We start from the raw sequence: 12,606 nt of genomic DNA, 5'->3' as shown, positions 1-12,606 counted from the left end.
TCAGAATTGTAATGAGAAAATGAACAACATGAAGGAAAGCAAAGTGTGACGTTCAGTGAGGTGTGATCAGGAGAAGGTATTTAGATAAGAGAAGAAGAAGAGGAGGCGGTTTCGACAAAGAAGAAGAAGAAGAGGAGGCTTTTGCGCATCTCAAAAGTGAAGAAGAAGAAGAAGAAGAAGAAGAAGAAGAAGAAGAAGAAGAAGAGCAAACAGGCGTGAGGAATTGAGTTGTTTTTTTTTATGTATAAATACGCCCGAGCGGGCTCCGTATCATTTTCACTTAACAGCTCCCTCGCCCCTCCCTTTTCTTTCTGTCCCCTCTCGTCCTCACAGCTTGGACTCTGACGTGTTCTTGATCGTCTCAATTACTTTCTTGTACGTCTGCTATCAGCATATCGCTCTCTCTCTCTGTGAAAGGGGTTGAAGGAATTTTTTTTTTTCGTTATTTAATCCAAATCTTGATACTCCGGTCTCCGTGCCCCCTAATCCCTGTGCGTGTGCTCAGTAATGTTCAGCTGGATGAACCGGCAGTCAAAGAAGCAGGAGCCCGAGGTCATTCAGACGGTGACCGAGGGTCTCGCCAGTCTCTACTACACCAAGCTGCTGCCTCTTGAGGACCATTACAACTTCCATCACTTCCACTCGCCGTCCCTGGAGGATGCGGACTTCGCCAACAAGCCCATGGTGTTGCTCGTGGGACAGTACTCCACGGGGAAGACCAGTTTCATTCGGTACCTCCTGGAGGAGGACTTCCCGGGCATGCGGGTCGGACCGGAACCCACGACCGACTCGTTCGTCGCCGTGATGTGCGGCGACACCGAGGGTCTTGTTCCAGGGAACGCCCTGGTGGTCGATCCGAAGAAACCGTTCCGCAAGTTGAACGCTTTCGGAAATGCTTTTCTCAACAGGTAGATGATGTTACCTGGCTTGGTCGTTGGTACGTGCCACAGGGCGGTAAATGTGATTACTCCTCAAGTCACTTGAGTGGTGGGTGGGGTTGAGCTCCCATTGCCTCGTAAAGGGTCCAATAGCCGAGGGTCGTTGCTGCGAAACGATCTTATGAATTTGATTAAGACTGCAACGCTTATCGAATCCGTCTTGATTCTTTATTCGAGGGTCGTGTGTACACGTCAGACGTGGTGGTTCCGATTTTATCCGATGTTGGGCCCGTGGAGCATAACGACCAATTAACCCGTAAAGAAAACGTCGGATGCTCTCCAACAAGTCCAAAGCAAACGGTAATTGTCGGAGAGATGCGGGTGTACCGCGCCTGGTGGACCGAGACGCGGGTGGACCGAGACGCGGGTGGACCGAGACGCGGGTGGACCGAGACGCGGGTGGACCGAGACGCGGGTGGACCGAGACGCGGGTGTACCGAGACGCGGGTGGACCGCGCCTGGTGGACCGAGACGCGGGTGGACCGCGCCTGGTGGACCGAGACGCGGGTGGACCGGTCGTGATTGTTCCTCCTGGAGGTTGAATATAAATAGTGTCCGTTTCTCTCTTATTTGCTTTTTAACAATGAACATTCTGTGTGTGTGTGTGTTTTTTGCACGACCCAAACTCTGTTAGTTCCTTTTCAGATTTCACTTTTAGTTTCCTCTTCTTCCAAGTTTTAGTTATTCATTTATTTATTACGAGACCAAGCATAATGCTTGGTCTCATGTTATCAGTATTTTATTATTATCCTTTCCATATATATATATATATATATATATATATATATATATATATATATATATATATATATATATATATATATATATATATATATATATATATATATATATACATACATATGCGTTTGGAAGCTGTATCCTCAGCACAGCTGCTCTAAGTTGAAACTTCACAGGCATGTCGGGGTGAATGGAAACTGATGCATATTGTTTCCGAGTTTTGATTTTGCAATCGCCATGGCAACCGGCTTGGATTTCAGCGAAAACTTCAAAAAAATCTTCTCTGAAACCGCAAATACTATCGATTTGTAATAAAAATACTAATGTCAGGTTGTGATCGACGACCCACGGTGCAAATTTTTTTTTAAAAAAGTAAGATTACGTCATCGGTGAACCTGTTTGCCAGCCACGTTGAGGTAAAGAAAAATAGATTTTTCTGATTAGCATGAAACTTTTTTTTTTAATCTCATCTCCACCACGATACAAACTTAAATATGAAATTTAGCTTCCATCGGACACATGGTATGGCAATGACAAATAAAACAAAATTGATGTCATAAGCAGTGCCAGATTAAGCCTCGGCTGGCCCAAAGGCAAATTTTGAAATTTTAGAGAATGGCCTGAAAAATTTAAATTGGATCTCGGGCTCATGGAAATGGAACCCAGACAAAAGATGAACTGATTAAAGAACAAAATATTTAATGTGAAAATAATTTTTGGCTGGCCCTAAGGCACATGCCTTGTCTGCCTAATAGTTAATCCAGCACTGGTCATAGGTGATGCCATCTTGGAGTACTTTTGCATGTTGGTGTAACCTAAAATAAGCTATTTCCCCAGAGTTGATGCTTCGATAAAGTTGGGGCAAATGGGAACTAATGTTGCCTTTTTATTTATTTATTTTTCTTCCACATTTTGATTTTGCAATTACTATGGCAACCAGCTTAGATTGAAACAAAAACTTGACTTTTTCTCAAACTGCAAATGTTATCGATTTGATGCCTGGCAAGTTATGAATACCCATGGTGCAAAAAACTTTTTATTTTAAGATGAAGTCATCAATTATGTGGTTTGGACGAAAGGTGAACCTCTTGTTGCTCTTCTTCAATAGTGTTCAACCAAATGATTTAAAACTTGGTGCATATGATCGAGTACCCCTGGGATATCTATATATATATATATATATATATATATATATATATATATATATATATATATATATATATATATATATATATATATATATATATATATATATATATATATATATATATATATATATATATATATATATATATATATATATATATATATATATATATATGATATATGTCACATGGTTTGAAATTTCCTCATATTGGATCAGACTCTTCGCAGTTTTAATTTTAATTTGGTTTGGCTTAAAAAAAAAAAAATTCCAGTGAAAAAATTGTTGGCACAACTGAAAGACAAATTTATCTGTCCTATTACACTGCCTCATAGCCTCACTCTTACGCATTGACTTGTACATTGTGTGCATGCTAATACAAGTTACTTGTCAACTCTGGAGTCTCGACTCTTCCGATAAATCTGACGTGCTGTCGCGTTCTTTTATTCTCTTTTCTTCATTGTTTTCTACTGGTGCTACATGACAACAGTAGGAATAAAAATGCAACAGAACGTCAGATTTATCAGACTACTCGAGACAATTGTATCGCAAGGTGTGTTCTGCACACAAGTTTCCATCGTATCCGGACAGCGAGGTTGCTTCGTTTTTATGCGCGGAGAGATACGGCCGATGACATGCGCCGGCCTTGTTTGTGATTAATTCGCCGCGAAGCAACATCTGCGCTGCGCTGGTCACGTCACCTCGGTGAAATATTTCTGATATCGAGCAGTATGCAAGTCGAATTTACATTATTGAATTACGAATAGGATTTAGTCTAACCAGTTATTTCCAAGTCTTCCTTCGATGTCCTCCCGATCGTCATGAACTCCAGGAATTTCATCGCCATTTTTCTCTGCTTGTCCTGCTTCGGGCTCGAACTGCTAAGGCCGTATTTCATTTCCAGCTGCCTGAACTTCACCTCCCACGACTACATTATCCAACAATTCTCCATGTGATTCAGACGAAAATCCTTCATTTCTCTCACACTCACTGTCGCTACCAGACAAATGAAAGTCCATGCCATCCATTACTCAAAACCAAATGTTCGGTTTTTTTTTTAAAGCAGAAATGAACGAAGCGATTGAGTCGACCAATCCAATGTGGAAACACACAGGAAGGCAATGCAATCACGTAGACCACCAACCCGAGTCATTAACGTGCAGCCTTTGACATACTGTACGTGACGTCATGTTGGTTACGCCCCTTTCAGGAGAATTTTTAGGGGTGTTCCCGAAGACTTTTTTTTTTAAATTTGACATTTTACAGAATGAGTTTTGTGAAAAAAAAGTCAGATCTGAAATCGTGATTAAAAACTCCTCTAGGACATATATAAATGAAATTTATGGACTTTGGCATGTCAGGGGACCTTTAAAGCATCAACCATTTTCATATCTATAATATATGCAGGGTTTTTTTTGATGACTAATGTAATTGAAGCTTGTTGAATTTAACCATAACCAGGTAAGGAATGCACAGATTCTGTACAGCATCCGTGGTCTCAAGCCTTGCTGGGCACCTCACAGGCTCGATTAGCGTGCTTGGGCGACCTTTTGTTCTACAAATTTGCCTATTTTACCAATAAGTTGATTATATATATATATATATATATATGTATATATGTATATATATATATATATATATATATTTATATATTCTTACAATATAGGTTGTCTGTTCAAGTTTGCCATCCCCATTCCAGAGTCTGCACAAAGATCAACTTTTCAATCTAGTTCATCTTTGTGTTAAAAAAACAAAAATAACAAACAATTGCTGCACATATGCAGCTTTTCATGTCGAAGAAGTTGGGTTATAAGTTTTGCATTTAAAATATAATTTATATCCCTTGATCAGCAAGGCATAATGAAATGCTGTCTTTTATTACACCATGCATGTGAAGTGAAAATCTGTGTTAAGCAATTGGGTCATGTCTGTCTATCTCTCCACAAATGTCAGTTTATGTTGGAGGAACAACTTAATTTATATTGAATGTTATATTTTTAACATTAATCGGAAGACAAGTTTACCGTTTTTCAGTACCTTGTCTCCGAATTCGTCCTGATCGCACATGCACAGGGAGGAGTGAGAGGATTCTTTTACTCTGCCTACCTGGCAATCAAGCAAAATTGAATTACTCCAAACAGGAAATGCTGTTTTTAAGGACGTCATAATGGACAGAAACGGGCACAAACTACTAATGTAACGTGTTCGATAGGATGGTGTAATCCACATGGCGGTAAGTTCCGTAATTAATTAATTTATACGACCTGTACAATCTTTATTTTATTTAAATTGAATGACTGTGTGTACTTTAACACCGTAGGATACAAAAACCGCCTTCCTGTCACTTCCAAAAACCCTTCCATTTTCGCAGTACTTGGACTTGTTAAATAGGGTGATTTATAAGACTGCTTCAGTCGTGCTAAACTTCCATATATATATATATATATATATATATATATATATATATATATATATATATATATATATATATATATATATATATATATATATATATATATATATATATATATATATATATTTTAACAAACTTTAAAATCGTCTTATTTCAATTGAAGTTTCTACTTCAACACTGTGGGGTGACTTGTTCTATGAATGCTCTAAGTTTATGATTTTGGTTCTTTACGTTTTTTTTTTAATGTCTATTTATTTTTTGGTAAAATCATTGTTCTCAATGTTGATTTGGAGTTTCATTTCCACGAGGCAGTCCCTATAATGGCCAATCCAGTTACCTCGTAGTTGTCTCTCAATTGCATGATATTCCTATCGGTCCTTCCTTTTTCTCTTCTCACACTTTGTTTTTGTTAAAAAACCCAATTCTCACCAACCTCTCAATCCTTCCGAAAGATGACACACCAAAACCACCTTTTCCTGATCATCTTTGTACATCCTTCACTCTCAGCACCCCTCTTAAATTTCTATCTCTCAATTCCCTGTTACCCTGCTCCTTGTATGCCAAATCACCCTGTTCCCAGCTGCCCTCGTCTCGAATCCCTATTGGTGTAGGCCTCTCCTCACGACAAGCAGCCAAGTAACCTGTCCACATGAAAATGCAGCTGTTCCAATTGATGCCGCAATGCATTCATTTCCTGTATCCCTTTGGAGTTTTATTGAAGAACATGCCAACTTCTCATTCGGTCTAATGCATTGTGTGGTGCATCTTGTACACATGTATATTAAAGTGCAGTAGGGTTATTTTGTAGGTTAAAAGGCTACGTGGGGTTATTTTGTAGCTTAAAAGGCTACACTGTGTACATATTATCTGCAAAAGTGGAGGTGAACTGAGACTGAAGTGGTGTGGGGATAGGAATAAGATGAGGGAAGGAAAAATATATATCGCACACACCGGTGAGGGGAAGGGGGAAGACTTGATGTGGTGTACATAAGTAGATGGTTACAAGTCGAAGTGAGTGTCATTGCTTGATGGATTGCATTTGTATTATAGTTGATGTATAATGTTTGTGTTCACATGCAGCATTGTCTGTCTGTCTTGTACATATATCTCCACAATAGATTCCAGTGTTCCCAGATGCCAAATAAAGTCCTGGACAGTATTAGCCTCATTGATTCGCCAGGCATTCTCTCCGGGGAGAAGCAAAGGATCTGCAGAGGTACGATTACATCAAAGTTGGTTAATTGTGGCTTTTTATTTATTTTTCCATCCACATGAGTACGCATTTGTATCCTTACTTGAGATGAGGTTGTAACTGCTCAGATTTTTGTGCTGACTTGTTTATCAAAATGCTGTCTCTTTCTGAGGACTGGTCTTGCATCCCCTTGGCATACTGTTACCGTATGTGTTTGGTGTCTTTAGTAAATGCCATGGCTGTCTGATTTTGCTTGTCTTGCAGCTCCAAAGATTGGACAGGAAAGCACTTGGCATATGTCCAGTGTTTGTGGCACTCTGTGTGAGTTGGTTTTGTTGTGGCTTTTTTTTGTTAGCAAACAAAACCTTTAGGACGCTGCTCTTGGACACATTTGTCCTTGTTTAATTTTTTTGCTGTGGCTTGTACATTGAAGAATAGATACAAGCACGAGACAGGTCGGTGCAAATCCAATTACCAACCATAGCCATGACATAAGACACCAAATTAGCGAGGCATTATTGCTAATAGCACCTTTGATGATATTGACAGGAAGAGCCTGTTTTGCATCATCTGTAGTGTTGGGGCAGGGGGGGGATCACTATGGAACCATAGAATGTAGAGGCTGGCTATTTGTAAAAATAAATGCAGGTTAATAAAAAATAAAAATTCGAGTAGTGAGTTGTGCAGTGTGGAGGGACAAACTCATGGTCTGGTTCAAGATCACTGTTTGATTGGCTGGGACATTATTCATTAATTTGGTGTCTTATGTCATGGCTATGGTTGGTAATTGGGTTTGCACCTACCTGTCTCGTGCTTGTATCTATTCTATGTACAAGCCACAGCAAAAAAAATTAAACAAGGACAAATGTGTCCAAGAGCAGCGTCCTCAAGGTTTTATTGGCTAACAAAAAAAACAACTTCTGATATTTTGCCACGTGCCTTGATGAAGCCAATAGCGAGACCCGTCATAATGTATTTACGATATCTAGTGTATTTACGAAATTACAATACGATAAATGGAATAATCTTTAAATGGTAACGTAAAATTTAAAGCAAATGTCCGAATATATTTAAAAGTCCATAATAGATGCTCTCAAAAGGCACCGTCAATGTGAGGATGTGTACTGTGCTTAGTATTTAATGAGATCCAGATCTTGTGTATATACAGGAGCTGAGTTCGAGAGGTAAAGGTTTTGTCTTCACAAGAACAAGAAGAAGAACGCCGAGCTCTATGAGCAGCGTTCGCTACATGAGACACTGCTAAAAATTGAGATCTGGTTCTTAGCTTGAGGAAACCAGAAGGGTGCTCTATCCATGCTTCCCTTCGAAGGCTTCCTACCTCTTTTGAAAAGTGCCCTGACCGACTGAAACTGTTTCCTGCCCTCTGAAAATGAGGGGCAGTCAATAAGTAACTTAAAATGGTGATATAAATTGGAGAATGTAATGTGTGTAGTTGTAGACAATATATGTTTTATCTATGGGTAAGAGTCATGTTTTGCCTGTTTTACATCTGGCAACATTGAGCGTCTGGCGTCAGTCGAGCAGTTCCAAGATGACTGCTCCCTTAATCATGCACCAGGGAGGCGCAATTTTCTGTCATCCGTTTCTTGGGAAGTGAGGGTGTGAATCCAAATTAAATCCATCGCAGAGTGAATATGTGATATGGTAACGCATGTTTATCGCTGCATCAGGTATACGACAGACAGACAGGCAGTTTAAAAGTGGAGTTGTCAGTTTGGGTGTGAGTTGTCTCGGCACCCACCTTGCAGACACTTTGTGGAACCCCAGCATGTTGTGACTGATGTGGTGTGCTGAACCATGGCTAATGCTAATTTCATTTCTCTTTCTGAGGACTAGTCTTGCATCCCCTGAGCATACTGTCACTGTATGTGTTTGGTGTCTTTAGTAAATGGAGACAATTCATCCAACGTAATGCGATGGTTTTTCCCTTGGCACGCACTCAGCTCCTGCAACCATTTCTGTTGTGTGGGCTGTGAGGCCGGTCCATGCGAGCAGCGTCTGCCACACTGGACACTCCACTTTTAAACTTCCTGTCCAAGTCGTACACCTGCTGTAGCAATAAACATGCTGTTGCGGGCTGGGGGTCGGGTGAGAAGACTACTGGGGGGGGAGCTATCTCAGCTCCCACCAGACTCCCCGGAATTGTAGGCCGTCGCACACGGATAATTCCATGACACGGTGGGTGGCTTAACCAACCGTGGACGGCAATAACTCAACCACGTGACTTTGGGTCCTCCGTCTTTGATTTCATTACGAGGGAACGCCCTCGGTAAGCCTTTGTCTGAACCGGATCACTTTACCGGATCTGATGCAGCCGAGCGACACTGCCAAGGACGTACCGGCTAAAAGGAACGGATTGTTGGGAATAAAGTCCCGGCTAAGCTCAGATTCAGACCATACTGGATCAATGGAAGAACAGACAAAAACGAGCAGGGAACATTTCTAATTTATTTTCAATGAGTGAGGAAAGGTATGTAGTACGATCAAGATTTATTGGGGTGTGCAAGCAGAGATGGGAGAGGTGTGGTGTAGCCTTAGACAAGCAACTTATAAAAGCAGATACAGAGCAGACCTAACCCAAAAATAATAGCTATCTTCTGCAGGCTTACTTGTATAAACAGGTGCACACACACACACACACACACACACACACACACACACACACACACACACACACACACACACACACACACACACACACACACACACACACACACACACACACACACACACACACACAGAGGAGTTGAGGCTACAGTCTCTCCGTACCTTTGTATAACTGATACGCGGTACCCCAACGTGCCACCAATACGTTTTGGGGGAGTGGCGCGGTACCCCCCGCCCCACCCTGACAGCCGGCGTGTCGTCTCTCGCTTTGGGCAGCTCTCGTCAAGACTGGGCGTGAAGGATGGGGCTTGAGTTGGGAGGGTGGAGTCGGTGTCGTGTGGGTGTGGAATAGGAGGAGCCCAGTGATGACAGAAGGTGGAGTCGAGGTCAAGTTTGAGCTGAAGGTGAGGCAGGGCAGCAGAGAGAGAAAGAAGGATCCCCTCGGACCTTTTATAGGCCCCGCGACGTGGGGTGGGTGGCCACCCCGAAACTTTGTGATGTCACCTAAATTGTGTGCTCTGCTTGGCACCCAATTGGAAACCCCCTGCGCCGCGATGGCCGGAAACTGCAACATTCCATTTCGGGCAAGATGACCCTACGCTGCAAAGATGTCCCGTTCTGACCTCACAACATGATACGAATCGCCCACACCGAACTCCGCACCATAAATCACTTTGCAAGAACCCCCGGGCCGTGTCCTGATGACTGGCCGAGGGCAGCGTCTGTCTCGGGCACCCCTGACCAGCGCTGGCCAACGTGCCTGCTCCGTCTGTGCCAACATGGCCCAAGCTGTACAACATGCCCCCGCCCGATCGCAGCTTCGCTGGCCATAGAAGCGAGAAGGTAAGATGTTATGGCGAACCCATACACAGATAGTAAGATGTGTCCATTCGTGCCCGGCTCTGTACGATAACAAAGTGTCGTGAGCGGCACATGGGTCTGCCTTTTGAGAGCACTTTCCGTATAACATCTTCCGTTCCGATCCGCCATTACGCACGTGGCCAGCGCTCGCCTGATTCTGCTATCGTGTGCGTGGGATGAAACCCATTCGATATTAGGCCAGAAATGGGTTGAAAGGAACGTGCCGCTTGTGCCTTGCACACTCGCATCCCGTGCAACATGGCATGGGGTTGCCTTTCTATTATCGGCTTCGGTACGCGTTCCGTGCAGCGTGGGCGTCATGCTGGGTGCGTTTCCTGTGTTGTGGAAATTGCTGCTGCGAGTGCGTTTGGCAGGCTGTTTTGTACGGAGGGTTGTGGGTGTAGTGCCTGTTTGGTCTTTTGCTGAGGACCCATCTCGCAGCGCAGTGAGGGTGTGAAATTTTTTTTAGAAATGATGTTCAAAATGAAATGATGTAAGCAAACCTAGCTATTAGATCATCGCAACGCACGCCCCTGTTGTCCCGCTAGACAAAAGTGAAGGTACTATCTACACGTATATTAATGAATAACTCTCTTGGTACCACTTGGTATCTGTTGGATGCATGCGGTTCCGAGAACCGCAACAATGCGTCACCATGTTGCATTATCATTCTGCAATGGATTTCACGGATTCACACCCTCACTTGCCAAGAAATGGGATGATAGAACGTTGCTCCTCCCTGGTGCATGCTTCTAAGGGATTCGCCATCTTGGAACTGCTCTACTGACGTCATACACTCAATGTTGCCAGATCTAAAACGGGCAAAACATGATTCTTACCCATGGATATAACATGTCATCGACAACTACACACATTACCTTCTCAAATTTATATTGCCATTTAAGGTTACTTATTGACTGGCCCTCATACATAGAATACCATGAAAAAAGATATTTTCTTTCCAAATTGCCTGAGCCCCCTCTGTGACCTGCCATTGGCTTATGGTCTTTATCTCTCTGTCAGCAACGTGTACTTCGAGGCCGAGCAGGGGCTGTGTACAACGTGCACTTGGGCAGAGATGTCCTCCCAACTTGTTAATGCCTCATCCCACTCACAAGTGCCTCTTCTGAATTTGACTTGCATCCTTGCAAAGTTCAAACTTGGGGTGTAATCTGTCAATGGGTTTGATCATCTCTTGCTTTGATTATGACACCAGCAACATGGCATTTTCTTGTATAAAAAAGAAAAACTCGAAAAAATGCCCCCATTTCTGTTTTAACACCTTTGTGATATTCTTGAACCTGCTCACTTTTTCTCCTCCCCCACCCCCCCCCCCACCCAAATTCCTTCAATGATATGAAGTTGTTTTGAACGATTTATTCCTGCCGCCACCTGAGGTGGACAGAGGTTGTTTTCACATCTGTGTGTGAGCAAGATGTCTCGAAGATATAGATAGATTTGGACGAAACTTGGTGGTTAACTTGAGTGTGTATCGAGGATTAAGCGATTTCATTTTGGTGAATATCTGGATACTGTAATTTTTTTTGAGACTTCACCTCTCTGCCGCCACCTAAGGTGGACAGAGGTTGTTTTCACATCTGTGTGTGAGCAAGACTTTATCTGTTTTTGTGACTTCACCTCTTGTGACAGCTGTCCTCAGCTCTTCAGCTATTTTGAGCAGCCAAAAATCTTATCAAAATGCCCTGCAGGCATATCCAAGTGCTATAGGCATGCAGGTTCCTCCCCCAAAATGGCCTCATTTACCTACTGACTCGGCCACGCAACGGAGTTTTGAGATTAACATGGGGCACAGGTTTTTGGGAGTGCTCTCCGACTATGCACATGTGCTGGGCTTTAAATGAAGGTAGTTACCCAGATGACGTTGAATGGACCCCAGCGCATACTTGCACTTCGAGCTACACGCCAATATTTTCCAACTCATGTCCTCCATTTCCTGGCATCCCAAAGGATGGCAGTGACCGTCTGGGGTGCCGACTGGTCGTGGTTGCAGTGAGGTGGGTGAAACTCAATGGTGTTCATGTTGGGGGTGGTTGAAGTGTTTTTGGTGAGGTTGAGCATAAGTTACTGTGGGGATTTTTAGGAGGGGTTGTGGTTTGTATGAAAATTGTAGCATTGAGTATGGTGAGGGTCTGGGTGAAACGTTTGTTGGGGAACGGTGTGAGGTTTGAATGGGGCTGCTGATGACTCACCATACATTCATGAGGCCCTCGAGTAATGGCACTGTTCGGTCTGTGGCATACATGCTTGCATGGAGAGGTCATATGTGAAATAGGTAAAATAATTTAGATGAAAGAATAGCAAATGGAATTGGACCCAACTAATAGCCTTACACAATGCATCTTGTCCCACATACCCACGAGATATAATGGAAGGGCTAACTGAATGAATACTAATGGAATAACTGTCTTGGGACCACTATATGTTGGATGCATGCGGTTCCGAGAACCGCAACTATATATATATATATATATATATATATATATATATATATATATATATATATATATATATTTATATATATATATATATATATATATATATATATATATATATATATATATATATATATATATATATATATATATATATATATATATATATATATATATATATATATATATATATATAATGTGTATGTGTTACGGTTGTGGAAATTCGCAAACCACCATTC

At 42.2% G+C, this 12,606-nt stretch overlaps 1 protein-coding gene across 3 annotated transcripts in view; it reads left to right on the top strand.

Moving 5' to 3' along the window:
• The first annotated feature begins 211 nt into the window (after window positions 1–211).
• LOC147031453 (EH domain-containing protein 1-like) overlaps window positions 212–12,606 on the top strand; it is a 77,411-nt gene continuing 65,016 nt past the window's right edge. For 2 of the 3 annotated variants that reach the window (XM_085863426.1, XM_085863424.1), the window contains exons 1-3: window positions 212–375; window positions 506–908; window positions 6,352–6,449. In XM_085863426.1, coding sequence (XP_085719552.1) covers window positions 508–908; window positions 6,352–6,449 — 499 coding nt within the window. In that variant the 5' untranslated portion in view covers window positions 212–375; window positions 506–507. Of the gene's footprint in view, window positions 909–6,351; window positions 6,450–12,606 lie in introns of all 3 variants that reach the window. The other variant, XM_085863425.1, reaches the window with a different exon arrangement.

Source organism: Eptatretus burgeri, chromosome 2 (genome assembly GCF_056783735.1).
Source record: "Eptatretus burgeri isolate ZD-2024b chromosome 2, Ebu_testis_v1, whole genome shotgun sequence".
NCBI classification, from domain to species: Eukaryota; Metazoa; Chordata; class Myxini; order Myxiniformes; family Myxinidae; genus Eptatretus; species Eptatretus burgeri.
This window is presented reverse-complemented; position numbering and strand designations above follow the sequence as displayed.